Source organism: Somniosus microcephalus, chromosome 8 (genome assembly GCF_052327205.1).
Source record: "Somniosus microcephalus isolate GS21.2 chromosome 8, FLI_Smic_1.0, whole genome shotgun sequence".
NCBI lineage: Eukaryota > Metazoa > Chordata > Chondrichthyes > Squaliformes > Somniosidae > Somniosus > Somniosus microcephalus.
Window position 1 is genome coordinate 259,494,696 of NC_140994.1, and position 15,786 is coordinate 259,510,481.

At 43.8% G+C, this 15,786-nt stretch overlaps 1 protein-coding gene across 1 annotated transcript; it reads right to left on the reverse strand.

Moving 5' to 3' along the window:
• Positions 1-12,584: 12,584 nt before the first annotated feature.
• On the reverse strand, positions 12,585-15,488 carry LOC147114307 (protocadherin alpha-C2-like). Its single transcript, XM_085994070.1, has one exon. It carries the CDS (start codon positions 15,337-15,339, stop codon positions 12,907-12,909), a length of 2,433 nt encoding a protein of 810 aa, XP_085850196.1. The 5' UTR covers positions 15,340-15,488; the 3' UTR covers positions 12,585-12,906.
• Positions 15,489-15,786: the final 298 nt, after the last annotated feature.

The window sequence follows — 15,786 nt, forward strand, 5'->3', positions numbered from 1 at the left end:
GGGAAGCGCTGGTGGCCCATGAGAGGGATGATGGTGACAGTGGATATGGAAGTGTGGGCTCCACTCAAAGGGCTCATACTTCTACCCCGTTGCCTCCCCCTCAATCAGAACCCAACAAGCTGCCTTGGATCCCGATGGCCAAGTCTGCCCTTGCACAACTGCAGGAGGAGCAGTGTTTGTCGGGGACCTCACAGCCTCCAAAACATCCGCCAAAAGTTTCAAAGCAGGTGCAGCAGGGAAGTAAGCAGCCTGCCTCTACCTATACTGAAGCCGCAGGGCTTGCACCTCGTAGAAGCACAGGAAAAGAAAAATGGCACAATTGCAGATGCAAAAGAGTATGCACATGGGTGTTTGCCAAAATGTTAGTGTTAAATTTCTGCTTTATTTATGATGCACATAAATGTATTTCTTTGCACTACTTTCCCGTTTGGACCATTTTAGCCCGCTACCTGGAAGGTGGCATTGTCACTTTGAGTGAATGGTGAGACATTACTTAAACTCGAGAATTGGAGTGTGCGTGACAGCAATGGCTTGGTCTTCGTAGGAGCACATTGTGGTGTTGTTGCTGGGGGGAGGATTTGGTAAAAAACTAGGAGATATATGGGTGCACTGGTACAAGTTAAATAAATTGGACCATTATGAGGCCATCCAGGGCCTCATGAGCAGCAAATGCAGCGCTGTTCGTTCTAACGCCACCTCAGGTTCTTTGTCGGGCTCCTCGTCCTCTGAAGAGGCTGTGGATTCTGCACCTTGCTTACCCTCCAGCTCCTGTCCCTGCTGCTGCACTATAGTGTGCAGCACGCAGCATACATCAATGATTCCGGAGACCCTGGCTGGTGCATGCTGAAGGGCCCCTCCAGATATGTCAAGGCATCTGAAGATCACCTTCAGCATGCTGATTGCTTGCTCTATGACCCATTTGGTGGATATGGGGCTGTCATCATAGCGCACCTCTGCATCATTGCTTGGCCTACTCCACGGTGCCATCAACCACGTCTTCAGTTGATATCCCTTGTCTCAAAGCATGAAAAAGTCATGACAGCTGCCTGGAAATCTGGCACACACATGCATGATGATTTTTTTTACAGTTGCAGTTGAGCTGCACATTAAGGGAAGGGAAGCCCTTGCAGTTCACAAACAATCCTGGGTGATGTGGGGTGCCTTGATGGCCACATGTGTGCAGTCGATGACAGCCTGAACTTGTGGGAAGCCAGCCAGAGTCGCAAAGCCACGTGCCCTCTCAGTAACATTGGCTTCATCAGTGGCAAAGTGCATATAATTGGCTGACTTGTGAAACACGGTATTGGTCACCAGTGTATGCATCTATCGGTGGCCAACTGTGAGATCCTACAAATGTCTGCTGCAGAGCCCTGGAAGAAGCTTGAGGCAAAGAAGTTGAGGGCGGTGATGAGTTTGACAGCCACTGCTAAGGCGTGGCTAACAGGTGCTCTGGCCAGCAAGTCTTATTCCCGCAAGCTACAAATGTCTGTGACGAACTGGCATGATAGCCTGAGCCTCCTGAAGCACTGCTGCACAGTCAAGTCCAGGAAGCTCATCCTCTGCCTGTATGCCATGTGTTGGGGGTATTGCCTGCGGCGCATTGCACCTCTGTGCTGATCCCCTCTCTCCTGTGGAGCATCAGGTCGGTGAGGTGAAGGCTGCTGGTGTGGTTGCTGCTGCTGGAGCTGTTGCTGCTGCTGCTGTCGTTGGTGTTCTTGTGCCTGGGGCTCAACTCAGTCCGATTGTGATGTCCAAGGTGAGACAGCACAAGTGGCACCCATGCTGATCTGATAGATACCAGTTAAAGTGGAGAACAGAGGCAAAATCCTCCAATTTACTGAGAGTGCCTAGCAATGTGGTGAGTGTGGATTCCGATTTTGCAGAAATCACCTGCAAATTCCGTAAAAGCTATATCTCTGCACAAAATGATGTCAGAAACAGCATTTCCCTTAGGCAAAGAAGACGGTGTAAGGTGTGAGTATTTATAAGCTTTTTCCAGCTGCCACTTAATGAACTCGCGCAATGACCACTAAGCTTCTGCCTCCCTTTCACTGGAGGGATTCCCGAAGTTCATGAATCCCATGCACAACCAATTAAATTTCAATCCTGCCGTTAAAAAGGCAGTTAAGAGCCTGTAAACGAGCAGTTAACAACCTCAATGTGGTCGTCAGCCTTTTAAAAGCGGGTCCATGGCGCATCTCCAAATGCACCCAAATGTAGTGATAGGCGGAGGTCGGCAGAATGACGGCGGGTCCCGACACGTTGTCAATGTATGCATTTTTAACCACCAAACCCCCGCCCCTCAAACCCGCACACTCTGCAATGTGAAAATTCCGGGCATGTCTACTTCCATCCTATCCATCTTCCCAGCTTCACAGGGAAACAGAAGAGGTATGTCATCTCTATAATGACTCCGTGCCGTTATATGCTGTCGACGCAACAAGCTGATATACGCTGCACAGGAAGGTATGTTGTTGAGCTACAGCAACATAAGGTGGCTGTCTAGTTGCTGGGCAAGGCTATGTATTTTAATTATCAATTTAAGATGTTCGTAGCTCTAAATAATTCATAAGGCGGAACACCTAATTGAGGGAAGATAATATACAAAAGGAACTGTTAGTTACAAAATGAAACAACCTTATGAGGCTAAATCTGTGGAAGGAGTGTATTTGCGTGATAAGGATGTTACACTCCTGTATTTAGTTAGAGGACATCTGTGTTGATCTCTTTCAGATATTTAGTAAAGTTTAGCATTTAGCATTTAAATTTACTTTAACCTTAACTTCTAGTTCCTTCCACAGTGTTAGGCAATGGTACACAAGCTGCCTGCTAGTGGCAGTTGCACAGTAAAATAGGTGGCTCGCAAGATCTGGTTACCTGGTAATTACTGTCAGCAAGGGCTGACTCAGGTCTCTGGAATTTCTACTAGTATAAATACATGAGGCTTTTGCCAACGCACGATGTAAGTAGCAAGGAGTCGAGTTCGACGGAGTACTGCTTCTACAGAGTTCTAAACTCCGAATTTGGTGAGTCAGGGAATTCGGTGCATTCAGGGAAGTGGTGCTGTTCTGGTATTTAAAAAAAGGAGCGATCCAAGAGAGGCAGCGTCAAACAGTGATACACGAGAGCTGAGGTCTAGAGACATTAATTATAATTAATAGTTTAAACAAGATGCTCATTAGCTTCTGAAAGAGGGAATATCAATTTTTTGGTTCTGCTGCTACCTGTTGCTTGCAATTCCTGCGCCATGTGGGAATTTCAGGACACTGCATGTGTCCTTGGGGACTATATGTGTAGGAAGTGTTGCCAGCTGCTTGAGCTCGAGCTCAGTGTTTCCGAGCTTGAGGGGCAGCTGGAGTCACTGCAGAGCATCAGAAAGGCTCACAGTTTCCTGGACCATACGTTCCAGGAGGTGGCCACCTCACAGGCAGAGAGATTTCAGGGTAGTAAATGGGTGGCCATCAAGAGGCAGGAAGTACAGGAGTCTTCGGAGCATGTGTCACTCTCAAACTGGTACGTAGCATTGGAGACTGCTGGAAGTGACAACACCTTGAAGGAGTGCAGTCCAGACCATGGCACCAATGGGCAATGGACTGCACAGGGGGGAACAGCAAAGCGCAGAAATGCAGTTGTTATAGGAGATTGCATATTTAGGGGGAAAGACAGGAATTTTGTAACCATCACCATGAGTCCTGCATAATGTGCCTCCTGGGTGCCAGGTTAATGGACATCATGGAGAGGGTACAGAATATTCTGCAGGGGAAAGGGAGTGAGCCAGAAGTTGTGGTACACATCAGTACCAACGACATAGAGAGTGCAGGTATTGAGATCCTACAGTCAGACTTTCAGGAGATAGGGAGGAAATTAAAAAGTAGGACCTCAAATGTAGTAATCTCTGGATTACTCCCAGTGCCACGCACCAGCAAGAGTAGAAATAGGAAAATAGGGAGGATCAATGCGTGGGCTTGAGGCAGGAGGGAGGGCTTAAGATAATTGGGGCATTGGGACCAGTTCTGGGGCAGATGGCACCTATTCAAAAGGGACGGGTTGCACTTCAACAGGACCGGGACAAATGTCCTCGAGGGCAGTTTCGCTAGTGTGGTTGGGGAGGGTTTAAACTAAATTGGTGGGGGAGAGGCACTAGCATATAGAAGTAGAAAAGAGGATTAAGGTGCATAAAGGAGAGAGCGTGTTGGATAGTAATTGAGAAGGAAATAGTTCCATATTAGATAGGAGCAGACTAAGATGGACTACGAGAAATACAAAGGCAGGTTTAGAATGCATGTATGTAAACGCACAAAGTGTGGTTCATATGGTTGGTGAGCTACAAGCAAAATTATCCATGTGGGAATATGTAGTGGCAAGAACCGAAACGTGGCTTAAAAATGATAAGGATTGGGTGCTTAATATTCATGGATAAAAGGTGTTCAGAAAATATAGGGATGGAAAAAAGGGAAGTGGGGTGGCAGTACTGATTAGGGAAGATATTGTAGTTTGGGAAAGAAAGGATGACCTTGAGGAGGCAAGGGCAGAATTCATTTTGTTAGAGTTGAGCAGCAAAAGGGTACGATCACGCTATTGGGATATTCTATAAGCTTCCAAATAGTGAGAGAGAGATAGAGGAGCAAATCTGCAGGGTACTCACAGAAAGTTGCAACAACTATAGAGTGGTGATATTGGGGGACGTTAATTACCCAAATATTGAATGGGATAATGTAAAGTAAAGGGAAAGGAGGTGGAGGAATATCTGAAATGTGTTCAGGAGATCTTCATTGACCAGTAGGTTCTCGGGTCAACTAGGAAAGAGACATTGCTGGATCTGGTGCTGGGGAATGATGTGGGTCATGTGGACAAACTGTCTGTGGGAGAAAACTTGGGTAAGAGTGATCATCTTATCTTAAGTTATAAATTATTAATGGAGATGAGCAAGAACAATCGAAAGTAGAACTTCTAATTTGGAAGAGTGCTAACTTCAATGGGATGAAAGGGGACCTAGTCATGGTCAAATGGAACCAAAGATTGAGAGGAAAAACTGTAACAGAACAATGGGTGCTCTTTAAGGAGGAGGTGTTTCAGCTGTAGGCTCCGTACATTCCAACACGAGGGAAAGGTAGGGGAAACAAAGTCAGGGCTCCTTGGTTGATGAGGGAGTTAGAGAATATGATGAAACAAAAAAGAGGTGTATGATGCATGTCAGGTGAATTCTTCAAGTCAGAACGAGGCCAAATAAAATAACTTGAAACGCAAAGTGAAGAGGAAAGTAAGACGGGCAAAGAGAGAATATGAGAAAACAATGGCAGTTAATATAAAAGGGAAACCAAAAATATTGTACTGACATGTAAACAGTAAGCCAGTAGGTAGAGGTGGGTTGGGGCCTATTAGGAACAAAGAAGATGATTTATGCTTCGAGGCGCAGGGCAAGGCTAGAATACAAAATGAGTACTTTGTATCGGTGTTTACTAAAGAAGAGGATGCTGACAAATTATCAGTGAAAGCGGAGATGGTAGAGGTAATGGATGGGGTGAAAATTGATAAGCAATATGTATTGGAAAGACTGGATATGCTTCGAGTGGATGTCACCTGGTCCGGATGGCTTGCATTCTATGTTGCTAAGGGAAGTGTGGGTGGAGATATCAGAAGGGCTTGCCATAACCTTCCAATCTTTCCTAGATACGGGGGAGGTGCCAGATGGTTGGAATGTGGCAAATGTGGCACTCTTGCTCAAGAAAGGATGTAAGGACAATCGTAGTAACTACAGCCTGGTCAGTTTAAGAACAGTGGTGGGTAAGGTTTTAGAATCAATAAACAGGGAAAAACTTAACATTCACTTGGAGAGGTTTATGTTAATTAAGGAGATCCAGCAGGGATTTGTAAAATGAAGATGGTGTTTGACTAATCTAATTGAATTGTTTGATGAAGTAACTTAGAAGGCTGATGAAAGGAATGCAGTGGATGTTTTCTATATGGATTTTAAGAAAGCTTTTGACAAACTACAGCATAAAATGCTGGTTTACAAAATTGAGTCTCATGGAATAGGAGGGTTAGTGTCAGCTTGGATAATAAATTGGCTAAAGGACAGAAAGCAGCAATGCGTGGTGAATGGTTGTTTTTCAGACGGGAGGATGGTAGACAGTGGTGTTCCCCAAGCATCAGTGTTTTTCTCATATATATAAATGAATTAGATATTGGAATACAGTGTTAAATTTCAATATTTGCCGATGATACCAAACTTGGAGATGTGGCAAACAATGAGGAGCATACCAATAGACTGCAACAGGACATAGATAGGCTAGCAGAATGAGCACACAATTGGCAGATGAAATTTAATACAGAGAATTTTGAGGTGATGCATTTTGGCAGAAGACATAGGGATAGGCAATATAGATTTAATGGCACAGTTCTAAAGAGTGTGCTGGGTCAGAGGGGGGTTCATATGTATAGATCTTTGAAGGTGGCAGGAGTTAGCAAAGCATATGGGATCGTAGGCTTCATCAATGGAGGTATTGAGTACAGAAGGAGGGAAGTTAAACTGAACCTTTATAAAGCTCTGATTATGCCACAACTAGAGTATTGCGTCCAGTTCTGGTCACCACACTTTAGGAAAGATGTAATTTAAAAAATAGGACCTCAAAGCTGGTAATCTCAGGATTGCTACCAGTGCCACGTGCTAGTCAGAGTAGAAATAGAAGGATATTTCAGATGAACACATGGCTAGAGGAATGGTGCGAGGGGGAGGGATTCAAATTCCTGGGACATTGGAACTGGTTCTGGGGGAGGTGGGACCAGTTCAAAGCGGACGGTTTGCACCTGGGCAGGGCCGGGACCGATGTCCTAGGGGGAGTGTTTGCTAGTGCTCTGGGGGAGGGTTTAAACTAAAATGGCAGGGGGTTGGGAACCTGAGCAGGGAGACAGGGGAAAGGGAAACAAGGATAAAAGCAAAAGATAGGAAGGAGAAAAACAAAAGTGGCAGTCAGAGAAATCAATGGTTTAAATCAAACATGGCCACAGTAAATAATAATTCTAGTAGGTCTAAGAGCGTTAAAAAAACAAGCCTGAAGGCCTTGTGTCTTAATGTGAGGAGCATTCGTAATAAGGTGGATGAATTAGCTGCACAAATAGAGGTAAACAAATATGATTTGATTGGGATTATGGACACATGGCTCCAGGGTAGCCAAGGCTGGGAACTCAACATCCAGGGATATTCAATGTTCAGGAAAGATAGGCAAAAATGAAAGGGAGGTGGGGTAGCATTGCTGGTTAAAGAAGGGATTAACACAATTGTAAGGAAGGATATTAGCTCTGATGATGTGGAATCGGTGTGGTTAGAGCTGAGAAATACCAAGGGGCAGAAAACGTTCGTGGGAGTGGTATATAGATCTCGAAACAGTAATGCGGAGGTTGGGGATGGCATTAGAAGGGAAATTAGAGAAGCGTGCAATAAGGGCACAGTAGTCATCATGGGTGAATTTTATCCACATAGAGATGGGGCTAACCATATTAGTAACAATACTGTGGAGGAGGAATTCCTGGAGTGTTTACGGGATGGTTTCTTGGACCAATATGTTGAGGAACCAACCAGAGGTCAGGCCATCTTAGACTGGGTATTATGTAACGAGAAAAGGATTAATTAGCAATCTTCTTGTACGAGGCCTCATGGGTCAGAGCGATCATAATATGATCGAATTCTTCATTAAGATGGAGAATGAAGTAGTTGATTCAGAGGCTAGGGTCCTGAATTTAAATAAAGGAAACTATGATGGTCTGAGGCACGAGTTGGGTAGGATTGATTGGGGAATGTCACTCAAAGGGTTGATGGTGGATAGGCAATGACAAACATTCAAAGACCGCATGTATGAACTACAGAATTTGTTCATCCCAGTTTGGCATAAAAATAAAACAAAAAAGGTGACTCAGCCGTGGCTAACAAGGGAAATTAGGGATAGCATAAGATCCAAGGAGAGGACATATAAATTGGCCAGAAAAAGCAGTAAACCTGAGGATTGGGAGCAGATTAGAATTCAACAAAGGAGGGCAAAGGGATTAATTAAGAAGGGGAAAATTGAATAGGAGAGTAAGGTTGCAGGGAACATAAAAACTGAGATATGTGAAGAGAAAAAGATTGGTGAAGTCTAGCGTAGGTCCCTTGCAGTCAGAATCAGGGGAATTTATAATGGGGAACAAAGAAATGGTTGACCAATTAAATACATATTTTGGTTCTGTCTTCACAAAGGAGGACACAAGCAACCTCCCAGAGATGTCGGGGAACATAGGGTCTGATGAAAGGGAGGAACTGAAAGAAATCAGTATTTGTAGGGAAATGGTGTTAGGGAAATTGATGGGATTGATGGCAGATAAATCCCCACGGCCTGATAATCTACATCCTAGGGTACTTAAGGAAGTGGCCCTATAAATAGTAGATGCATTGCTCATCATCTTCCAACAATCGATGGAATCTGGAACAGTACCCATGGATTGGAGGGTAGCTAATGTTACCCTATTATTCAAAAAAGGCGGTAGAGAGAAAATGGGGAATTACAGACCGGTAAGCCTGACATCGGTAGTGGGGAAAATGCTAGAGTCCATTATAAAAGATGTAATAGCAGAGCACTTGGAAAACAGTGACAGGATCGGACAAAGTCAACATGGATTTACAAAAGGTAAATCGTGCTTGACTAATCTGGAATTTTTTGAGGATGTAACTGCTAAAATCGATAAGGGAGAACCAGTGGATATGGTGTATTTGGACTTTCAGAAGGCTTTTGATAAAGTCTCACATAAGAGATTAGCATGTAAAGTTAAGGCACATGGGATTGGGGGCAAGGTATTGACTTGGATAGAGAACTGTTCGGCAGACAGGAAGCAAAGAGTTGGAATAAACGGGTCTTTTTCCGAGTGGCAGGCAGTGACTAGTGGGGTACCGCAGGGATTGGTCCTTGGACCCCAACTATTCACAATATATATTAATGATCCAGACAAGGGAACTAGATGTAATATCTCCAAATTTGCAGATGACACAAAGCTGGGTGGGCGTGTGTGCTGTGAGGAGGATGCCGAGAAGCTCCAGGATGATTTGGACAGGTTGGGTGATTGGGAAAAAGCATGGCAGATGCAATATAATGTGAATAAATGTGAGGTTATCCACTTTGGTGGCAAAAACAGGAAAGCCAATTATTATCTGAATGGCAATAGATTAGGAGAAGGAGAAATGCAACGAGACCTGGGTGTCCTTGTGCACCAGTCACTGAAGGTATGCATGCAGGTGCAGCAGGTGGTTAAGAAGGCAAATGGTATGTTGGCCTTTGTAGCGAAAGGGCTTTAGTGCAGGAACAAGGATGTCTTGCTGCGGTTGTACAGGGCTTTGGTGAGTCCACATCTTGAGTATTGTGTGCAGTTTTGATCGCCTTATCTGAGGAAGGATGTTCTTGCCATGGAAGGAGTTCAGCGAAGATTCACCAGGCTGATACCTGGGATGGCAGGAATGAAGTATTAGGACAGTTTGCGACGATTGGGCTTGTACTCGCTGGAATTTAGAAGAATGAGAGGGGATCTCATTGAATCTTATAAAATTCTGACAGGACTGGACAGACTAGATGCAGGAAGGGTGTTCCCGATGGTCGGGGTGTCCAGAACCAGGGGTCACAGTCTAAGGAAAAGGGGTAGGCCATTTAGGACAGAAATGAGGAGGAAATTCTTCACCCAGAGAGTGGTGAACCTGTGGAATTCTCTTCCACAGAAGGCAGTAGAAGCCAATTCATTAAATATATTCAAGCAGGAGTTGGATATATTTCTTAAGCCTAAAGGGATCCAGCGGTATGGGGAGAAAGCAAGCACCGGGTACTGAAAGTGGATGACCAGCCATGATCGCATTGAATGGTGGAGCAGGCTCAAGGGACTGAATGGCCTACTCCTGCTCCTATCTTCTATGTTTCTATGTGAAGGTCCCTGAGGGGGTTCAAAGTAGATTTACCAGAATGGTTCGAGGGATGAGGGATTTTAGCTGCAATGTTGGATTGGATAAGCTACGGTTGTTCTCCAAAGAGCAAAGGAGGTTGAGGGGAGATTTGATACAAGTGTACAAGATTATGTCGGGTTTGGATAAGGTAGACAGAGAAAAGCTGTTCCCGTTAGCTGATGGTACAAGGAATAGGGGACAATGATTTAAGGTTTTGGGCAAGGGATACAGGGGGGATGTGAGGAACAACATTTTTACACAGCAAGTAGTAATGACCTGGAACTCACTGCCGACGTGGCTGATGGAAGCGGAGACAATCAATGATTTCAAAAGGAAATTGGATAGGCACTTGAGGGAAATAAACTTACAGGGATACGGGGGTAGAGTGGTGAAATGGGACTGAATGGATTGCTCTACAGAGAGCTGGCATGGACTCGATGGGCCGAATGGCCTGCTTCTGTGCTGTAATGACTCTATGAATGCAGGCAGTTGATAAGAAAGTAATTCTCCTTGCAGTTTGATAGGAAGTGCAATGGAGATTCAGCAGAATGATACCGGGGATAAAGGGTTAGATATATGTACAGATTCCAAAGACAATCTAGTACACCATTGAATATAGAAGTTAAGGGATGGCTTAATTCAGGTATTTAAAATGATCAAAAGGAATTGATAGGCTATTTCCACTGGTGGAGGAGTCAGGAACAAGGGAGCATAACCTTAAAATTAGAGCTAGGCCGTTCTGGGTTGATGTCTTGATCATTCATATATACCACAAAAAGCAAGGGACCTAGTGCTGAGCCCTGTGGAACCCCACTGGAAACAGCCTTCCAATCACAAAAACATCCATCAAACATTACCCTCTGCTTCATGTCTCCGAGCCAGTTTTGAATCCAACTTGACACTTTGCCCTGGATCCCATGGGTTTTTAACTTCGTGACCAATCTGCCATGTGGAACTTTACCAAAAACCTTGCTGAAGTCCATATACACTACATCAAACGCACTACCTTCATCTACCCTCCTTGTTACCTCCTCAAATAATTCAATCAGTTGAAGGTACAGTTCAGTCCAGTCACAATATTACTGAATGACATAACCGGCTCAATGGGCTGAATGGCCTACAGCTGTTCCTTTGTTTCTATGTTCTTAATTTCACCATATTTGTGTTTTATTCTGAAACTATGCTTCAGCATAATGACCTGATTGACATATGTGACTTGACGCTTGCAGGCTGCACTTTTCAGACCTTAAATGATGTAAAAGAAGAACCGCCTAACATCCAGTCTATTCCTACTCTTACATAGAGTAAACCCATGTCACCAAGTCCTCCCCAATATTTGAAAATTGAATAATCTATCAATAGGGAAGCTATCCAGCTCTTTTAATATTTTTATAGACGTCTATCAGGTCGCCTCTTAGCCTACGCTTCCATGAAGTAAGTAAACCAATGTCTGGGGCTATCGCAGCAACTGAGCTTCTTTAAGCTAAGAATCATGTCGTAGCTCTCCTCTTGACCTTTTCCAAGGCTACTATATGTAAGGGGACCACAACTCGGCACGGTACGCCAGATGCGGTTTGACCAGCGACCAGTGTCCTTTGATTATATTGAATATTTCTATAATACAAATCAATACCTTGTTCGCTTTAGCTAAGGTTTCTCTACATTTCTCAGGAACCTTCATTGATCTGTGCATAATAGCACCAAGACCATTCTCTCTCTCAACCTCTCTCAGTATTTTTCTTTGCTAATGATTCGTGTATTTTGTGTTGGCCTGACCGAAATGCATGGCTTAACATTTTTCCAAATTAAATGTCATTTGTCAATGTTTACCTCACTCCCCTTGCACATGTAATCTTTTTGGATTTGATTGCCCTCCTCTACCGTCTTAATCCTTACACAGGTTTTGATATATTCTTCAAACTTAATTACAATACTCCCAACACCGCTGTCCAGGTCATTAGTAAAGTCCGTGAAGTGCAGTAGGGCTATGGCTGATCCGTACGGGACACCAGTAGTGTCTCTACAAACTGAACCACATCCACTAACTGCAATTTTTTTGGCTGAGAAATTGAAACCAATTTTTAATCCAGCGTTTCAAATTTCTACTGACACCACATGAATCCATCTTGTAAAGTAACCTGGATTGAGGTAACTTATCAAAGGCTTTCTGACAAACCGCGTAGAAAATGTCTACCAGATTTCCCTCCTCCACTACCTTAGTGACTTTCTCAAAACACGCCATCAAATTTGTTAGGAATTACCTATTTTTTCGGAGGCGGTGTTGTGAATTTCTAATGGCGCCTTCTCTTTCCCAGTAATCATAAAGGGCACCACGTATGATCACTTCTAACATTTTACCAATAATGGCTGACAGGCTGATAGGCCTGCAGATCTCTGGCTCTGATTTGAGCCCTTTTTAAAACAAATAATAACTACATGAACTGGCTTCCAGTCTAAGGGAACGATTCCTGACTCTATTGTACTATAGAATGTACGGACGAGGTGCTCACGGAACTCCAGTCCCATCTCCTTAATCACTCTCATATAGTACAAATGCAATGTAAGGAGTTTACGCATAGCGGCCGATCCTTTAAAAAAAAACGCAGGTTGCAAAAGAAATAACGTTGTCTTCGCTAACCATCAAGTCATGAAGGAATTTATTTCTTGACAGTTACTACGGGAAATCCTGCTATGGGGTAATGCATTACAATTACAGACGAAATCCTTCGGCAAAAAGATGATTAATATATGGAAATAATAAAATAGATATTAATCAAGAAATCACAAACAGATAAATAGAGACAGACATCACTATCATTTTCATTAAGCACGTGTCAGCTGCTGCAGTGAATGATAAATATACAGGAAACATACTCCTGAATTATACTGCTTAATATATCAATTCCTCGAGGAGTGTCGATGCCCATCATTCGCACTATAAATGTGTTTCTAGATCACTTCCGCACACTGGTGTCACCAACACTGACGTCATTTAGAGGTACCGTAGGATGGCAGGCCTTTAGAAATAAAAAATCACTCTTGGATGAATCCGGGGATAAGCGAACCGTGTAACGATAAGTTTCGGAAACAGGGAGCGTCTGAGCAGTTCCATAATAATTTAAAGATTGGTTTGCAGTAGGTCTTCGATTAAAGACATCTTTCGAATTCCTCCGCATGCAACAAAAGTAATTTGTAGGATTTTGGTAACCCAGGTTATTTCGGTCTTGTTTACACTTCAGGACGACCAGCAATATTATGGTTACAAGAAATATGATGCTTGTTGATCCAAAAATTATTATTAAATATATATTTAAACCCGAGAAATATGCAGCGTGCCTGGGATGGTCTACGCGTTCAGAAATGTTTTCTGTTACGTTCGCCGCGGTCGAAATGAGGATTGTGACCGTGCTTGACATTCTCGGGTGTCCATTGTCCTTTAACAAGACAACCAATCTTTGTGTGGCGCTGTCTTCTTCGGTAAAACTTCGGGCTGTCCTGATTTCTCCGGAGTGAAGGCCCACTGTGAAGAGACTCCTATCAGTGGCCGCAATCAGTTCATAGGAAAGCCGTGCGTTCTGACCGGAATCTGCGTCACTCGCCATTACTTTGGTGACCATATATCCTGGATATACGGTTTGGGGCACAATCTCCAGTGTCGCTGAACTGTTCCACGTTAATGGTGAAATAACAAGCGGCGCATTGTCATTTTGATCCAGTATAACAATGTTCACCATAGCAGTGCTGCTCAATGGCGGAGACCCATCATCCTGAGCTTGAACTTTGATCTGGAAACTCTTCAATTGTTCATAGTCAAAGGAACGCAGCGCATAAATACTCCCACTTTTCGAGTTAATGGTAAAGAAAGAAGGCGCAGACACCTCTTGAAACTGATTCTCTAGAAGAGAATAGGAGATGTCTCCATTCTGCTCCAAATCAGGATCTAGAGCGGTAACGGAAAAAATAGACTCACCAGGAGTATTGTTCTCCATCAGATACACGTTATATGAGGATTGTGTAAACCGCGGAACGTTGTCATTTATATCGGAAACATAAACCACGATGGTTTTATTTGTAGAAAGGGAAGGTGTCCCTGCATCCCAGGCAAAAACGGAGATGTTGTACATTGCGGTCGTTTCGCGATCCAGTATACCAGTGGATACCAAATTGTAGTGATTCCTCAGAGTCGTTTGAAGTTTGAATGGAACATTATTTGGAATCTTACATCGAACGTGCCCGTTCTCCCCAGAATCTCGATCCACGACACTGAATACAGCGATTAGAGTACCTGGTGCCGCATCCTCGGGTACCATTTTAGTTACTGAGTTCAGCTTTATCTCAGGGGCGTTATCATTCACGTCAATTATTCTGACCAAGACGTTGGCATGCCCCACGTGTGCACCGCTGTCAACAGCCTCTACCGCAAGTTCATAAACGTCTGAATTTTCATAATCCAGTAAACCTTTAACTCTGATCTCTCCAGTTACCGCATCCAACTTGAACAACTCCAGCACTATTTCTGAAGCGTAATTGCTAAATGAATATTTGAACTCCGCGTTGGCACCTTCGTCTAAATCAGCTGCGTGTAGTTTGATCACCAAAGTACCCTTGGGTATGTTTTCTAACACACTCGTCTTGTATAATGCATGATCGAATACAGGCGCATTATCATTAGCGTCCGCTACAGTAATAATAATCTGAGCTGTGCCAGTCCTGTGCGGGATCCCACCATCAACTGCCGTCAGCACCAGCGCAAAGGATGATTGTTGTTCGCGGTCCAGAGGTTTTTCCAACACCAATAGGGCGATTTTTCTACCATCGCTTCTTGTCTGTGTTGTGAGGCCGAAGTGCTTATTCGAACTAATCTGGTAAAGGCTGATAGTGTTTGTGCCCACGTCCGGGTCGTGCGCGCTCCCGAGAGGGAAGCGCGCTCCTGGTGCAACTGACTCAGTAATCTGTACTGACAATGGACTGGCCGGAAAAATCGGTGAGTTGTCATTTACGTCTAATATCTCCACTTCAACAGGAAACACCTCAAAAGGATTTTCTACCGCTAGTTCCAAAGACATGGAACAGGTAGAGCTTGCCATGCAAAGCACTTCCCTGTCCATTTTTTCATTGACGAATAAAATCCCGGTTTCCACATTTACCTCGAAATATTGCTTTCCATCATCAGAGAGTAGGCGAAACCTCCGAGCTGTTAATTCCCGAACGCTTATCCTTAAATCTTCAGCGATATTTCCAACAAAGGCACCGATCTCCAATTCCTCGGGAATAGAGTAACGAATCTGTCCGAAAACCAGGTCCGAGACACAAAGCAGGAAAACAAAATACATCGCGCCGCTGATTTTATTCGCCATTGCTCTAGTTTTCTCGACATATATCAGCATTTCTGACAATCGTTTCAATCGCCGCTTTATCCCGCCACAAAAGACGTCTTTTGTTTCATCGAAATGCCAATATTATAACTAGAAATGCAGAAACGCGACCTGACCGATCCTTCTAAACATGGCTGCACGGCGTAAACGCAGGCACTGTGTCCCTTTCCTTTCGATACTGGCTGTATTTGAGATGAGCGTGGGGGTAGATCTCTCGCAGCGGCTCAGTTCCTTATTGGTAGACAGCGACACAAAGAGCCTCAACCAATTACTGCACCAAGCTTTTCTTAAAGCAGGCTTGTCTTTAATTCTTCTTGCAGATGAAGTACTTTATTTAAAAGTGTTCAATAAGAAATGAACAATATGTATGCTAGTCATATTTTTATTTTCTGATTTATCTGACATGTGAGAATTAAAATTCGATATGCAGAATATGGTTATTTAATTTATGAAATAACA